The following is a 16588-nucleotide window of genomic DNA, read 5'->3' on the forward strand; positions in this document are numbered from 1 at the left end:
GGTAACTACTATTTACATGGGTATTGTAAACGCGAATCCTGTTGATAGATCTATCGGGCCTGACAACCCCAACCGGACTGGACGACCAGTATTCAACGGTTGCACAGTACTTCGTTTTGTAGGCTACACTTGGTACAGTGTAGTGAGATTTCATAATAAAGGGAATATGCGACGTTGATTAATAGTTAAGTATGGTTACCAAGTGCTCAACCACTTAGAATGCTTTACATACACTTGTGAGTGTATTATGTTTATGATTATGAAATCTTGTGGTCTATTAATATATTGAAATGATTGTTATGATAAACTAATGAACTCACCAACCTTTTGGTTGACACTTTTAAGCATGTTTATTCTCAGGTACGAATTAAGTCTTCCGCTGTGCATTTGCTCATTTTAAGGACATTACTTGGAGTCGATCATCGCAATGGGACCAAATGTTGATGACTTCGTCTAGGAGGATTAGGACGGGTCGTCACAGTATTACATCATATAGAAACTGTTAGTTTCTATATTTTGTAAACTTTCGAGCTTAAAATATGAATGTTATTGAAGTAATGTTGGGAACTGATGAATGAGTTAGTATAATATAATGACACTTGATCAACGTGATTATATTACAGTAAGTCATGCTGAGTTTCTAATGGAACGTGATGATGGTTCACAGTAGATTATACCATCATCATGTGTCATTTACATGACTCTTTCATTCTACATAACCTCCGAACATATCAAGAAGAATATATTCTTGATAGTTCTATCGTCTGTATTTTTGATAAATTTGAAAATCAAAATCATGCTATCACGTTCCACCCTGCTTAGAACATTATAATCATTCGAAACTCTATATCTACGAATTCTGGACCATTATTCGCTTGACTTGAAGTCGGGAAGAGAAAACAAAAGCATAGAGCTTTGAAATATAAGAAAGAATATAAAGCCCGATAACAACACATAAATTACAAACCGTGTATATCAATGTTTATCGCAACATAAAGACACGGGAGAATTAAAAACATTATAATCCCAAGGGCGAAGTAGAAGAACACATATTCTTCAGGTGGAAGTTGAAAAAGGAGAATGACTGTTGAGATAGTAAGGATAAGGACAATAATCAGAACTGGATTAAGCATTTTCACAATCGTTTGGATGTATGAACTAAGAAAGAAAGTATAGGAATGATGAGAATAATGAAACGGAAGAATTTAATTTATAATGGAAATATCGGACAGAGCAATCGAGGCAGATCATCACATTTAATTAAAGAGATCCTAATTTCCTCATTTACTGAAAAATCAGATCTTATAGATTTCATAGATTTTCTTTAAATCCCTTGAATTCCGGAATTCAACCAAGACAACGTCAAAAGTTAAGACGCACCTTATTTTCTAAATTCAACCATGACTACGTCCAAGGTTAAGACGAATCTTTATTCCTTTCATTTCACTATTTTTTGTGATAGCTTCACTCGTACTCTTTGAATAATCAAAATGTTTTATCTATATTACTCAATGACGTTAAAACCTTATTTATCAACTCATATTCGCCATGAAAATATTTTTATTGTTAGCCATGACGACCTTACTCAAATTTCGGGACGAAATTTCTTTAACGGGTAGGTACTGTGATGACCCGGGAATTTCCGATCAAATTTAAACTTAATCTTTATATGAAATTGATACGATAAGAAAAGTCTGTAATATTGAGTCTTAAAAATTTTGGAACTGTTTACATTGATGCATTTGACCTTCGACCAGTTCCGACGATTCACGAACAATTAATTGTAAATAGATATGTGTATGTATATATATATATATATATATATATATATATATATATATATATATATATATATATATATATATATATATATAAATGGTAATTGAAAAATAAGTTAAAATATAATTAGTAATATTGTTATTGTTATTACTTTCATAAATAAATACTAATAATAACATTATTAGTATCATTGTTATTAGTAAAATTGTAAATTTAATTTAAAATTTTTTAAAGTATTATTATTAACTTGATCATAAAGAAATATCATTTTATTTAAAATTGTTATTTTCATTATCCTTACTAACATCATTATTATTAATATTACTAATCTTCTTATTAAAATCTATTACTAATGTTTGTATAATATTATATTTCCTTAAATATGTAAAGTACAGAAATAAGTAGATATATAAATATCCATACAAGCAAATATACAGATATACTTTATTATGTATATATCTACAAATTTTAGTTATAGAAGTATAGATAGATACATATATTGGTACAGATACATAGATATGTAAATATTGTATACATACATATATAAATACTGATAACAAACGTAAATCAGATCATATCGTTTTCAACTGTAGAAGATTGATTCGTTCGTACAAATCAACTTAATTTATAAACTACTCTTAAATTCTTCTATTTGGTTGCTTATGAATGAGGATCTTCTGTCTAATCACTTGACTTCTTTAACCAAACGATCCACTCCTTATAATTGATTAACAACAATTCAATCGATTTCTTACCTCCTAACACCATCCTATTATCACAGTTATGATGTGTTATGACATAAATCATCATCAAATCATAACCAACCTTTGAACTACTGCTGGGTTTGCTTTGTCTACCACAACACAAAATCATTTACCACCAACGATACTACTTGGCTCTTTTTTTTTTTTTTACGTGTTTGCTCGAACCAAACCCACAACCCAACGAACAACTACCATCGAACCTGTTGTTGCTCGCTAGTCTTCTTCATTCATAAACCACCTCTTTAATTCTCTATATCTATCTCTCCTATTCTTAACCATGAACCACCTATTTCACATCTTTTTAAATCACCACCCACCATGTAACCCGCTGCAAATGTCTTCGTGTTTGCACCTGCTACTGCTGTTCTATTTTCGCCTGCTCATGTTTGAAAAACTCAAAAACCTTGACGAGAAGAAAGGGATCAACATGTAAAGCTTGCTTATTTTGGATGCAATATATTAAGAACTAACGTATGATTATTATATAAGTGGTTTAGGTCGACATTTTGGTCCACCAATTTCCTTTTTTCTCCAATAGGTCCGTGATTTGAGGAGTCAAGCAAATCATTTCGGTATACTCATGAAACCATTTGATGTACCACTAATCATTGTATATTATTTTATGTGCTTACCAAAAAGACAACCACTTGTGGTTATAAAAGTAGTAGTATTAAAAATAAGGTGTCGGTACATGAAAGTATTAAAGGTGACTAAAGTGATGAGATGGCCAACCATTTCTTTTTCTATTTCACTCCATATTCGTATTTATGGGACTGAATTATACATGGACCAATTAGATTTTTAATGAGGCTTGCAATTGGTATGATAAGTGATATCATTTTGGTTTCAAAGTGGACGTTTGATTTTAAAAAGAAAAAGGTGCTTTATGGATTTTGCAAAGAGTAGAGCACTTTGTGACTTAGTGGCCGGATAGGGATGATGATGACGATGGTACGATGATAATGATGAAGGCATGTGTTAATGATGATATGAATGAAGATGAAAAACGATTTATGTCCCTTTCCTTCTGCTTCGTTTCTTATTTCAGTCACCAGGATCCATTTTTTTGTTGGGTTTATAAAACCATTTAATGATTGGGCTTGTCATTTGATTCATGGACCGAAAGTTGCTGTTGGGCTGCTTTTCTCTATTGGGCCGAAGTATGGGGTCTGCTTTTAGGCTGAAACTGTAAGTGGTAAGTATTACGGGTTAAATGTTATTAGGTCCGTGACTTAATAAGAAAAACGGATTGGATCAGCTGGTATGGTGTGGTGTCCTATTAGCGCGAGGTTGCGGGTTCGAGTCCGGTCTGAGACGTTTGTTTTTAGAAAAACCTTGAGGTAGTTTCTTGATTATTATTAATGTTATTTTTTTTATGTTATTAATATTACTAATTACTATTATTATTATTTGTTATTATTGTTAGTATTATTATTATTATTAGTGTTATTACTTATGATAAACTTTATTAATATTAATCATTGTTATTATTACTAAAATTACAATTATTATCATTATTAGTAATGTCACTAAATATTATTATTATTATTATCGTTATTATTGATTTTATAAGACTACTACTAAAATAAGTATTACTATTATTAATATGATTAGGATTAGGATTAGTATCATTGTTGTTATAAAAACTATACAAGTTATTATTATTTTTCACTAATATTAGTATTAAGATTAACATTTGTATTGAAAATTTCATATTTAACAAGATTGCTCTTATAATTAAGAACTATCATTATTATTACTATTAAGTATTATCTATATCATTATTATAAAAATAATGTTGATTATGAAAATAAAAGCTTTAATAACGTTGTTAAGATTTTATATATATATATAATTAAATTACAAAACTTAACTATATTAATATTGCTATATATATATCAAATGAAAATATATATCAAATGAAAATATATTTTACAAAACTTATTAAATTATTACATCACCAATAATGATATATATTTTTGTTCGATTATATTTACGTGTTAATATATATACACGAATTATATAGGTTCGTGAATCCGATGCCAACCTTGCATTGTTCAATGTCGTCATATGTATTTTTTACTACAAAATACAGTATGGTGAGTTTTCATTACTCCCTTTTAAATGCTTTCGCAATATATATTTTTGGGACTGAGAATGCATGCGCTGCTTTTATAAATGTTTTACGAAATGGACACAAGTGATCGAAACTACATTCTATGGTTGGATTATCTAATCGAATATGCCCCTTTTTATTAAGTCTGGTAATCTAAGAATTAGGGAACAGACACCCTAATTGATGCGAACTCTAAAGATAGATCTATCGGGCCCAACAAGCCCCATCCAAAGTACCGGATGCTTTAGTACTTCGAAATTTATATCATGTCCGATGGAGGATACCGGAATGATGGGGATATTCTTATATGCATATTGTGAATGTCGGTTACCAGGTGTTCAATCCATATGAATGATATTTTTGTCTCTATGCATGGGACGTATGTTTATGAGAAATGGAAATATGAAATCTTGTGATCTATTAAAATGATGGAAATGATTATTTATGTTAAACTAATGAACTCACCAACCTTTTGGTTGACACTTTAAAGCATGTTTATTCTCAGGTACGAAAGAAATCTTCCGTTGTGCATTTTGATCATTTTAAAGATATTACTTGGAGTCATTCATGACATATTTCAAAAGACGTTGCATTCGAGTCGTTGAGTTCATCAAGATTAATATGAAGTCAATTATAGTTGGATATTTTATGAAATGGTATGCGTGTCGTCAACTTTCGATGTAAAGCAAGTTTGTCTTTTAAAAACGAATGCAATGTTTGTAAAATGTATCATATAGAGGTCAAGTACCTCGCGATGTAATCAACTATTATGAATCGTTTGTAATCGATATGGACTTCGTCCAGATGGATTAGGACGGGTCCTTTCAGTAAAAACCACGGGCAAGGAAAGAAACGTTTCACTAATAAGAATAATAGAAATTACAACTTCTCTCTAATTACAAGGATAATTACTAATGCTTATATCTCTTGCAATTAGGAGACTAAACTCAAACTCTCTATTACACTCTTAGAATATAAGAAGAAGAATGTGTTTTGGGATGATTTGAATGCTTGATTATGCCTCTATTTATAGTAGTAAGAATTAGGATTTGATGAGAGTTAGGCAAGTTAGGTAATGAAAAGTCTTACCTACAACTCACCAACAACCATCCACTTATTTCACCAACTACATCCACCAACAACCAATTTTATTATTATTTCAACAATATCAACAAAAATTTGTATGACACTTAAGTAGGACAGGGAGTATTACTTTTAAATAGTTTCAGCCAATGAATACTTAAGTTCTTTGCCAACACATTACACATTGAATAAATCATGCGATAACTAAGGATTAACAAGGTTTGTGATTGTAAACCCATTATTTAGTTTTACAGCAAATTCAGCACACCATATGAAGAAAACACAAAATGCCGCAAACTCTACGTATTTCCAGTTGTTACAAAACATAATGATAATGATGTGAAAAGTATACGCTCACCGGATTCATTTTATGTCACACTACTTGCATATATAAATAATGCAGGCTGACCTATGAATTCAAATTCAAATGGGTATCTTGTTCTTCTTCTCCTCTTGTTCTTCGCACCCATAAAAGTCAACGATACTCCTGGCCTAAGGACTACCTCCTCCCCTCACGTAAAAGTGATTGAGATAAAGGTGCTGCAAAAGGCGAAACAACTCAATTTAAGTAAAAAAGAGAACTGTAGTAAATGCTCGCTAATGCCACATATCAAGTCCAAAATTTCTTTCATATTAATTAAGGCAAGGTTGCGAAATTCGCTATTCGGGGGGTAATCGGTGGGGACATTGAAGGGAGTCGGCAATCCGGGGATTAATCGGGTTGAACTTTTTATACATCTAAATAATAAATTTCAAAATTATATGTGTAAATATAGAAGAAAACCATAAACTTTAACATAATTGTCTAAAAACATAATCGTTCATTGTTCAAAGACTCTAAATTTCTAGTTTAAATTTGTATTATAATCTTGACCAAATTTGACCTTGGCCGACTTTGACCAACAAATCCTATTTTGACATATTAACCGACGTTGACCAATTAATCAAACTCCTATTAGTATCCATGTAGAATTATAAGATAAGAAGGTAGATCTCTTCTTCATCGAAAGAAATGGATCGGTCTGTTCTTAACAAGGAGTAATCGGGTTCTTTTACAACAGTGTATTAATAGTTAGGAATTAGAACAATTTTTTAAAATTGAGTGTTTGGACCTGCATTTTCTGAAAGTCTTCATACAAAAATTACTATTACTATTATTACTATTAATAATACTAATATAACTAATAGACAAAATTTGTCTTATTAGTTATAAATAGTACTATTTGATATTTCATTTTTCACACACCCAACCCCCTAACTTTCATTAAAATACAAATCGAACCCCCCATTTTTTAGTACTATTTAATATTTCATTTTTCACACACCCAACCCCCTAACTTTCATTAAAATACAAATCGAACCCCCCTATTTTATACCTATATTCTAAAATATTATTTATATCATCACTAACACTAAAAATATTGAACCACCCATTTTATAGTACTATTTAATATTTCATTTTTCACACACCCAACCCCCTAACTTTTATTAAAATACAAATCGAACCCCCCATTTTATACCTATATTCTAAAATATTATTTATCCCATCACTAACACTAAAAATATTGAATAATAACAATCACCACGCTACTACTGTGCTACTTTTTTTTTTTTGTCTCAAACGATAAAAAAGCAACTTTCATAAAAGGAACAACCCTTCAATGCTACCAAAAGATGTCGAAAAATATTCTTTTTTACAAAATAGATCAACTAACTTTTAAAAAAAAAAAAACCGAACGCTAAAAGAAGCAACTTTCACAAAGGAACAACCCTTCAATGTTAGATGTCGAATTTTTTTTTTTTTAACAAAATAGATCAACACTTTTTTTTTAACTCGCATTCAAAACGGAGCCCCCGGCGCGAAGCGAGGGCTCCATAACTAGTTAATACTAATAGAAAACAGATAATTAGCTGTAACAAAGCAGACGTAGCGTTTGGATGTGGTATTGTTGTTTCAAGCTGTAATATTAGAATTAGATATTCAGAATTCCGCTTTCCAAAAAAAAAAAAAAATCAGATGTTCAGATGTGTACTGTGCAACCGTCGGATAAAATGAAACGACCATTTTAAGAAAAGAAAGAAAAAAACCTTGTGTTGTAGCTCATGTGGTAGTGGCTTGCCTCTCTTAGCGAGAGGTCAGAGTTTGCCTCCCGTGGGTGCACCATTGTACACAAGGTTGCCCCTTTACCCTTGAATTCCACCCAAGGGTGCCTTCCGCACATCGCGTTGCGGGGGCAGTAGTGGGTGGGGGGTGGGGGGGGGGGGGGGGGGGGGGGTTGGTTTACCGCCTATGCCCTCGGATTGGGCTGGGTTTCCTCATGGGCAGGAGTTGCGGGCAGGTTATGCAACTGTGGGAGATGAACACGTGGGTATTTAAGTCCCCCGGGTGATCCCGTACTGCTGTTAAAAAAAAGAAGAAAGAAAAAAGGAATACATACCTTCACCAGTGTTGCGCCCACGAGGGCTAATCGAAGAAGTTCTCTCAGTGAGTTCAGTACAGACCAAACGACTCAAAAGTAGACCCGCAATACAAGCACCAATCATAAGCATTGCAAAAACTGCATCCCATCCTTTTGTCGAAAGAAAACCAGTCAAAAGAGGACCCAAAGCAGCCCCAATGGAACCAGTACCATCAATAATAGCTGTTACTGTAGCCAAGGCTCGAGAATCGCCTTTCAAGGAGCTGTGTGTACCAAGATCTGCAGACACTGCAGTCGTGATAAGTGCGTATGGACCGTTTACAAATAAGCCAGCAATAATCATGAGAATGATGTTTGTGGTTTTTGAGATGTTTCCATATGAACGATACAAAAGCATTGATGGAATTGCTGCATACATAAAGCTGGCTGCTGTGGTGGCTCGAGCTTTTAGTTTATCAGATATATACCCGGCTAAAATTCCGCCAACGATCCCGCCTACGTCGAATAAAGTTGAGAGGTTTCCTGCAGATTTTACTGACATACGCTCTCCGCCAATTTCTGCAGATTTACCAAAAAAAGGTGAAAACTTTGATTTGCATTTGTTAGAGTGAAGCCAAAATTGTTAAAACATGTACACAAAATTTGCTTTAGAAAAAAACATATGCAGAAAATGGAACATATTTATACCCTAGTGATGCTCATTTTCAAAGTCAGTAAAGTAATCATTAACGGAACTTGAACCCAGTCTGAGATGGGGCGAAACTAGTGAAAGGGGGTAAACACTAAAAAAAACCTTAATTTTTAGTAAAAAAAAATTTAGTGTAATTTTTTTTTAATCGAGCTGGGGCGTATACCCCGGTGTTTCGTCTATGTTCCGCCCCTGACATAAGTCATAGTTGTAAAAGTTCCTGCCGAGACCGACTAGTCCCTGGGTCCGAATTGTTCACGAATAGTTTCTGACTTGGCCGATTTACTTGGTCAAAGTTGTCATAAGTCTAACTTAGTCGGTCAAAGTCAGATTTATTCGGTCAAACAAGGTTAAAAAAATCAAAATCGGTCAAATATAGTCAAAGTCAAAGTTGGTCAACGTCAAACTAGTCCCTGTCCAACTAGTCCAGGACCAGCTTAGGCTTCCATTGATAAAATTGAATGATGTAATGCTGAATGGTTTATAATTTGAATGATTCAAAGTCTCTGTTCTGAATGAAAATAAGCAGTTTGATAATTATTTTTTGTGAACGTCAAACTAGTCTCTGTCCAACTATTATTTTTGAAAATAAACTGAATGATAATTATTTACAACGACTACATATAAGTTACATGGTAATGCAAATGAGATAATATAAATTGTGTGAAGATAGTACCTGTTTGACTTAAATAAAACGGCAACCAAAACAGAAATGTGTACGCCACAAGTTTCGAGAAGAACAAACACAGCGCAAACGGAATCACTCCAGGTATAAAACAAGCTCCAATAAATCCAACCCCTTTTCTATTCACAGACGAAATTCTAGGCACAGGAGCTTCTTCATCGTTCGAAGTACCCTCGTCCCATAAACTATCATCACGAATCGAACCTCTTGCGTTCGGTGACGAATCACTCGGATACGGAAAACCAACATCTTCAGGATAAGCTGCCAAGAACATAAAAACAACAATCCCCGCAACAATAATAAAACATCCCGGTAGAATAAACGACCACCCCCAACCATAATCCAAAACACTCGCAGCAAGAAGGGACCCGCTAATATTCCCAACAGACGTATGCGCGTTCCATATCCCCATTATTAACCCCCTTCTTCTTTTTCCAAACCAATTCCCGATAACTGCAACAACCGACGGCCACCCTGTCGCTTGAAACAATCCAGCCAACATTTGCATAGATAAAAAGTACCAAAAACGATGCACGTCCCAAAAGTAACCCATCCCGAATAACACAACGAATATCCCACTCCCAACCATTCCGGTTGTTAGAAACAACCTAAGATCCAAAGTATCACCTAAATGTCCGGCAACATACATTCCTAACGAATAAACCGCGAGAAACGCAACATCAATTTCCCCTAATTTCGACGTCCCGTCTTTCCCGTTAAACGGTTCCCATCCCTCATCCTCATACTTAAAAGTACCATTTATTCCAGATTTAATAAATACATCTCCTAAAGGCCATGGAAGATGACCTTTCATTGAATCATTACCATTAAAACTATAATTAAAATTATAAATATTTTTATTATTAACACTATCAGGATGTGGATCTAAAACACTTTTAACAATACTACTAGGTTTTCTAGAAGCATGATAAGCAGTATAAGCAATAAAAGTAACAAACAGAATTATGTATCTATACGTTGTCAAGCTCCAATCTTTACCTCTAATTTTTCTAATTAACAAAATTCCAGGAGGAATTCCTCTCATTCGGCTCATAATTTATATATCGATATGAATAAACAGAACGTTGTAAACCCTAATTTCAACGGAACTACAAATCCATACGGATAAAAATGGATAAAATTATACGAACGTTGATTTGTTGCATTGTGAATTCAAATCTGTAGGATGAATATGAGAGAGATTGGGATTAGAATTGTTTTTGTGTGAAGTGAGATTGGGAGAATTTGGCGGGAGCAGAAATTGGGTTGCTTTTGATGAGAGGAATAGGATGTGTGCCTGTACATGGTAATTTGGTTTCTAGTGTGAGTAGTTTGTTACGTGGATGTTCTTGAATGAAACGTGGATGCTACTTGATTGGCTTAATTTTCTATTTTTATTTTTTATTTAAATTTTTTACAGAAACAAATACTTTTGTAGATAATGAGATGGTCGGTTTCTAAAAGAGTCAAGACGTTCGAGACGGAATCGTGACGGGAGTTGAGACGGATGTTGACGAAAGTTGACCTTTAAATATATAAGTATATAAATGTATGTATGTGTATATATTTTAAAGTCAAAAACTTTAGTTGAATAATTTGTACTCATAATTGCTATCACCGTTAATATAATTCAGAAAATTCAAACTAAAATACGATAAATTTGATCGATTTTACTGACTTTCTGACTTTTCTGAATTTTGTTAAACTTTGACCTGATTTTTGTTAACTTTAACCCGAATTTTAACCGTTGGCTGTCATATTAGACGATTTTTTTCAAGACGAGACTGACTAGTGATGAAACGGTCGGCTCGAGACCGTTGTTTTACAACAGTGGATAAAAGAAAACAATCGGATCTAACCCGAAGTCCGAACCTTGACCCATGTAACCTCCCAAATAAGATCACTATCCTGTAATTCAGATAAGACGCTGCAACCCCCTTACCTCGGTTGAGCTCCTAAATTTCAATCATGGCTTCTATTGTTCTTCCTCAGGTAAAACCCTTTTCCCCATTTACTTCTTTCCATCTTCTTACGTTCAATTGTTATTTTTTTTTTTTTTTGTTATAGTTTTGATCTTTATGACTGATAATTGAGACTTGCAGGCACTGTATATGAAACCAACAACAAATGTAATAAAATTTCAACAAAAGAAACTTGGGGTTTCATCCTTTTTACCCCCATTCAACTCGGCTTCAATATCCACTGTCTCCTCAAGATTTCAACAAAAGAATCGTAATTGGATTTCATCATTTGTGGTAAGAGCAGAGGCAGAAAGTGAGGCTGATAATGTTGCAGCTGAATCTACAAATGATGCTGAAGAAGAAGAAGAAGAAGTAGGGGAAGTGGCGGTGGCAGTTGCAGAAAAAGTACCTAAGAAACCAATTATTAAGCTTGGAGATATTATGGGGGTAATTTGTTAGCATTCTTTTATTTATTTGTGAAAATTAGGGTTTCTGGTGTAGTAATTGACATTTTATGAGGTTTTTGGGTAAGCTTATTTTCTAATTGCTAATGGGGTTCCCAGCTTGAGTTTATAGGCTTAGTTGGGCCATAATTATAATCTTATAATCTCATTAATTTTATATAGTGTCAATTTTTTTATTTTTATTTTTTAAGTTTCAGCATTCCAGTAATCAGTAAAGGTTATTGAACAAGCCCTTGACAGAATTTATAGAGTATAAAGTGAAGGTGCGAGTTGATGATGTTGTTAATGGTAGTTTAAAGTGTCGTAAAGAAAATTGTGATAACTGATATAAATAATATTAGGATCTAGTAAGAAGCTAAGATATATTTAGGAAGTGTGAGAAGCAGGATGATTCACTACTTTTTGTATAGCTGATTCGCAACCTTTAGTGATCCTGTATAAACATGTGAAGTGTTGAATCAATGTACATAAGTGGTGAATCTATTTGATTCTCATGTTTCTCTGGTATATTTGTGATTTGTTAGTTGTTTCTGATTCGAATAATTTCTTCATATGTAAATTTCATTTAAATACGCGAGTGTTTTGACTTTCAAAGCTGGTAAGAACTCAAATTTCAAATTCAAATTAATATGAAGTTATCATATGGTTGATTCATAAGATTGCGTGTTTGATTTTGGGCTTTTAGATTTTGAACAAGCAAGCAGTTGAAGCTTCAGAAACTTCAAGGCCACTACCGGACCTTCGAACTGGAGATATCATTGAAATTAAATTGGTAAGTTTGTTTAATGTTCTGAGAATATATATATAAACGGATGATTTTGTGATGGGAATATATTAAATTTTCAGGAAGTACCGGAAAATAGGCGTAGATTGTCTATTTACAAGGGCATAATAATCTCGAGGCAAAACGCTGGCATTCACACCACCATTCGTATTCGAAGGATCATTGCTGGAGTTGGAGTTGAAATTGTGTTCCCTATGTAAGTACATATGAATCTTGAATCTGTTTTAATATTCCCGAAACAGAATGTGTCGTATTTATTTTAGGACGTACATTCATTTTAATGGAAACTGAACACTGATCACATAAGCGTAGGCTAAAATAAGTCTGTTTTGACTAACAATAGAATCTTGAATACGTTTTAATAGTTAGAAGTTTTGAATTCTTGTACAGATACTCTCCCAACATTAAAGAAATAACGGTGGTGAAGCACCGGAAAGTTAGAAGAGCCAGGTTGTATTACTTGCGAGATAAGCTTCCCAGGCTCTCTACTTTCAAATGAGAACTGCCATTGGCTCGATTTCCTGATTTTCTTCAGTCGTTAACAAGTTTTGGTCCTGGAGAAATAATGTATGATGGCGAATATATAAAGATCCATGCTTAAAATTCTTATGATACGTTTTTATTGTGAACCTTGCAAGTGTTTCGTATTCAACTGAGTAGGCAATTTTATCAGTATATGGTTGTGCATTTTCTGTGTATTATTGTTGTTGTTATCTGGGTTAGTTGTGATTTGTATAATTGTGGTTCTTCTTACATGGATAATATCTTCAGAGGAACATTGTTTATTGGTGTTTTTTTCTAATTGATGAGGTTGCCTTCATTTACCCACAACTTTTATTTCCTCCCTTTAAAAAAAAAAAAAAAAAAAAAAAAAAAAAAACCACCTAAAACTCATATAGAAACGAGGTTGTTTTCTAAACGAAAACGTCCTCAATAGAAATTACAAAAAAAAGGGGGACACGGAAGCTCGTACCTAGTAAACAATCATCTAGAGCAAAAAATTATCTATAAACGAACTTCCACTAACAATCCGAAAAAACTTGAACCAAACTAAATAATTTTAAATCGATCCAACACGATAGTACCTTATCCAAACCAAGCAATCTAATAGAAATCAACAAACAAAAAAAGTAAACGAAGGATCACGAGACAAACCCAAGTTCTCAACCTCTCGGTTCTGCTCCTATTAACTTACCATTAACCGTCTCGTTGAAAGTGTTATTCCCGGATCGGTTCTCTATCTTGTAAGATAACACATTGGTGGATCCATCACCCGGTGCGCTCTTCCCGGCCAAACGTGTCATCATGTCATCAAAAGCCGCACAAGCCTCCATATACATATTTCCTATTAGGTTTGCCGATGAACCGCCGTCTTTTCCATCATAAGCACCAATAAACATGATTTGAATCACGTCAACGGTGTGATCTCTAAGCTTATAAATGCTCAAAGTGGAAACCTCGTACACATTCTTTCTTGACCTCGAATTAGCTTCTTCAAGTAATCTCCTTGAAACTTTCTAGCTGTTAATCTTGTTTGATCATAACGTTTATTTTCCTACGATTTACAAAAATCACTAACAACAATAATACTCAATCCCGTGTTTGCGAGGTATGAGAGTGAGATATAAACAGTCTCTTCTCTACCATAGAATAAAGGGAGTAATTTTTCATGCAGGGGGAGAAAGTCATCAAGAGTTAGAGATGCATTAGAAAGAAAGCTAAAAAAAAATAAAAAAATAAAAACAGAGACAACAATTACACAATATGTGGATCAAACCTCCAAGTACACAATAAAAATAAAAAAAGATGACATTTCACAAGCTAGTTTCCCTTAAAAACAACACAGTTTCGAAACCTCCAAATGAACACTTGCTATCCAAAGTGAGCTATGCCACAACGAGTACACAATATGTGGATCAAACCCTAGTGACATTTCACATGTGAGCTCTCATAAAGGATTTTATAGTAATGTTTATAGAATTGCAGACTGCAAAGTATCGCATGTTAGACCTGGTATGTATGTGTTCATCAATTACAATATGCTTCGAGTCTCCATAGATGAAACATGATATGATTCTGTCTCAAGAGTTATTGTGAAGATAGACTCTACCAGAGTCTAAAACGTATACCAAAAAGTTGGATATCTGAAGAATACTATTCATTCAATATCTCATTCCAAACACCACAAAAGAGGAAATTTAACTGAAAGCATCTCATCTGAAACAGCATTTCATCCCAAGAACCGAGTTTAACTCTTTAAAGTTGACGATCAAAACAGATGAACTTTGTCTGCTTGCTGCTGTAAGCTCAAAGCAACAGTGTTCAGGGCCTACTAACTACATAAAGGGAGTGAATCAGAAAAAAAAAAAATAATAATCAAATGACCAAATCTCCTTACAGTTATCAAAACAAGACCACTTCTTGATCTTGTCAACAACTGCAAATGAAACTCTCAGGCAGTGATTCAAGTAAGCATATGTTACTAAAACTAAAAAGAGCTAAACTTGGGACTCTTGAAATGCAGATTGAAAGAACCAGCCCTCTCTGATATCCAAATCCCTACAATGCCAAGCACTATGCACAAACTTCACTATCAACAATGTATTATATGGATATCTATAAGTGTTATCCAAGTCATTCTAGCCATTTGAAGAACTTGTAAGAGCCTTTCTAAAAAATAAGACTGATAAAAAAGGTTTAAAAAAAAAAAACTGTTATCAATCAAATCTAGCATGATGAAATAACTATGCACAAACATCAGATTTCATCTCTTATTGCCAGCAACACTTACCCAAATCATAAATGAACATCTATAACAATGTTTTAAGGGTAACGTTTACCAGTAAATATTACTTACACAAACAAAATTCATTTCTTTGATACTTTCTTTTTACCATCACCTTTACGTTTAACTTCACCACCACCATCATCATCGTCGTCGTCGTCACTGCTGACGTCATTATCATCGTCGCTGACGTCATCAATATCCGAAGAAGGAGAAGGATCAAGTCTCGCTGCATCAATCGCCAAATTGACAATCTTCGAAACCTCATCTTCATCATCATCATCATCATCATCAATGGCATAATTTGAAGAGTTAGAAGTAGTAGTTATTGTCGCATTCGAAGGACCTTTAAGGGCAGCGAATCGAGCAAACAAGTTATCGATATCTTCATCGGGATCGCCGCTAATTTCGGACTTAGGTTTAGGGTTTGAAGGCTTTTTTAATCTTAGGGCTTGAAATCGAAGATCGAGATCTGGATGTATTGCGTTTGTGTTTGAGGATTCGGATGTGAAATCGGATCTGGATTTGGATTTGAGGTGTGAATTGACGTTGAGTTTGAGAAGAACGTCATCTTGTGTTAATTTTAAAAGCTCTTCAACTTCATCAATGGCGTCGGGTTGTTTTTGTTGTTGTATCTTCTTTCCGGCACCGTTGTTCTTTCTCATACTCTTTTTTCTGATCCTTTTTACTCTTCCGTTGATTTTATAACCGCATAGTTGCAAAAATAACATATAAACATACACTATAAAATGAGTTGTAATTTTTGAATTAAATAGTTATTTGAAATTCAACGAATCAATCACGTCTTGATATGTGACGTGACAAGTAAATGTGATTTTTAAAAATAAAAAAAAAATGAAAAAAATAAATATTATTTTTTTCAAAATTATTTTTTTTTTGAGAAAATTTTTTTTTTTTAAAAATTTAGCCTGACAAACAAGACCCCCCACAGCCTCAAAAAGAGGTCTAATGTGTTTTATTGAAGACCCACCAAACATCTAATAAAAAAGAAAAATAAGGTGTCCAAATTTTAAGCCCACCACAGCTCAATTTATTTTA

The 16588-nt window shown here is 33.6% G+C and overlaps 2 protein-coding genes across 2 annotated transcripts; one reads left to right on the forward strand and one right to left on the reverse strand.

Annotated features, from left to right (window-relative positions):
- Positions 1-5969: 5969 nt before the first annotated feature.
- LOC139861550 (putative glycerol-3-phosphate transporter 4) lies at positions 5970-10795 on the reverse strand. Its single transcript, XM_071849982.1, has 3 exons — positions 9527-10795; positions 8181-8720; positions 5970-6282 (listed from the first exon to the last, which is right to left on the reverse strand). Exons 1-3 carry the CDS (start codon positions 10587-10589, stop codon positions 6242-6244), a joined length of 1644 nt encoding a protein of 547 aa, XP_071706083.1. The 5' UTR covers positions 10590-10795; the 3' UTR covers positions 5970-6241.
- Positions 10796-11503: 708 nt separating this feature from the next.
- LOC139884888 (large ribosomal subunit protein bL19cy-like) lies at positions 11504-13243 on the forward strand. The gene is made up of 5 exons (XM_071868888.1): positions 11504-11527; positions 11638-11943; positions 12646-12732; positions 12807-12940; positions 13135-13243. Exons 1-5 carry the CDS (start codon positions 11504-11506, stop codon positions 13241-13243), a joined length of 660 nt encoding a protein of 219 aa, XP_071724989.1.
- The last annotated feature ends 3345 nt before the right edge of the window (positions 13244-16588 follow it).

Source organism: Rutidosis leptorrhynchoides, chromosome 1 (assembly GCF_046630445.1).
Source record: "Rutidosis leptorrhynchoides isolate AG116_Rl617_1_P2 chromosome 1, CSIRO_AGI_Rlap_v1, whole genome shotgun sequence".
In the NCBI taxonomy this organism is placed as follows: Eukaryota; Viridiplantae; Streptophyta; class Magnoliopsida; order Asterales; family Asteraceae; genus Rutidosis; species Rutidosis leptorrhynchoides.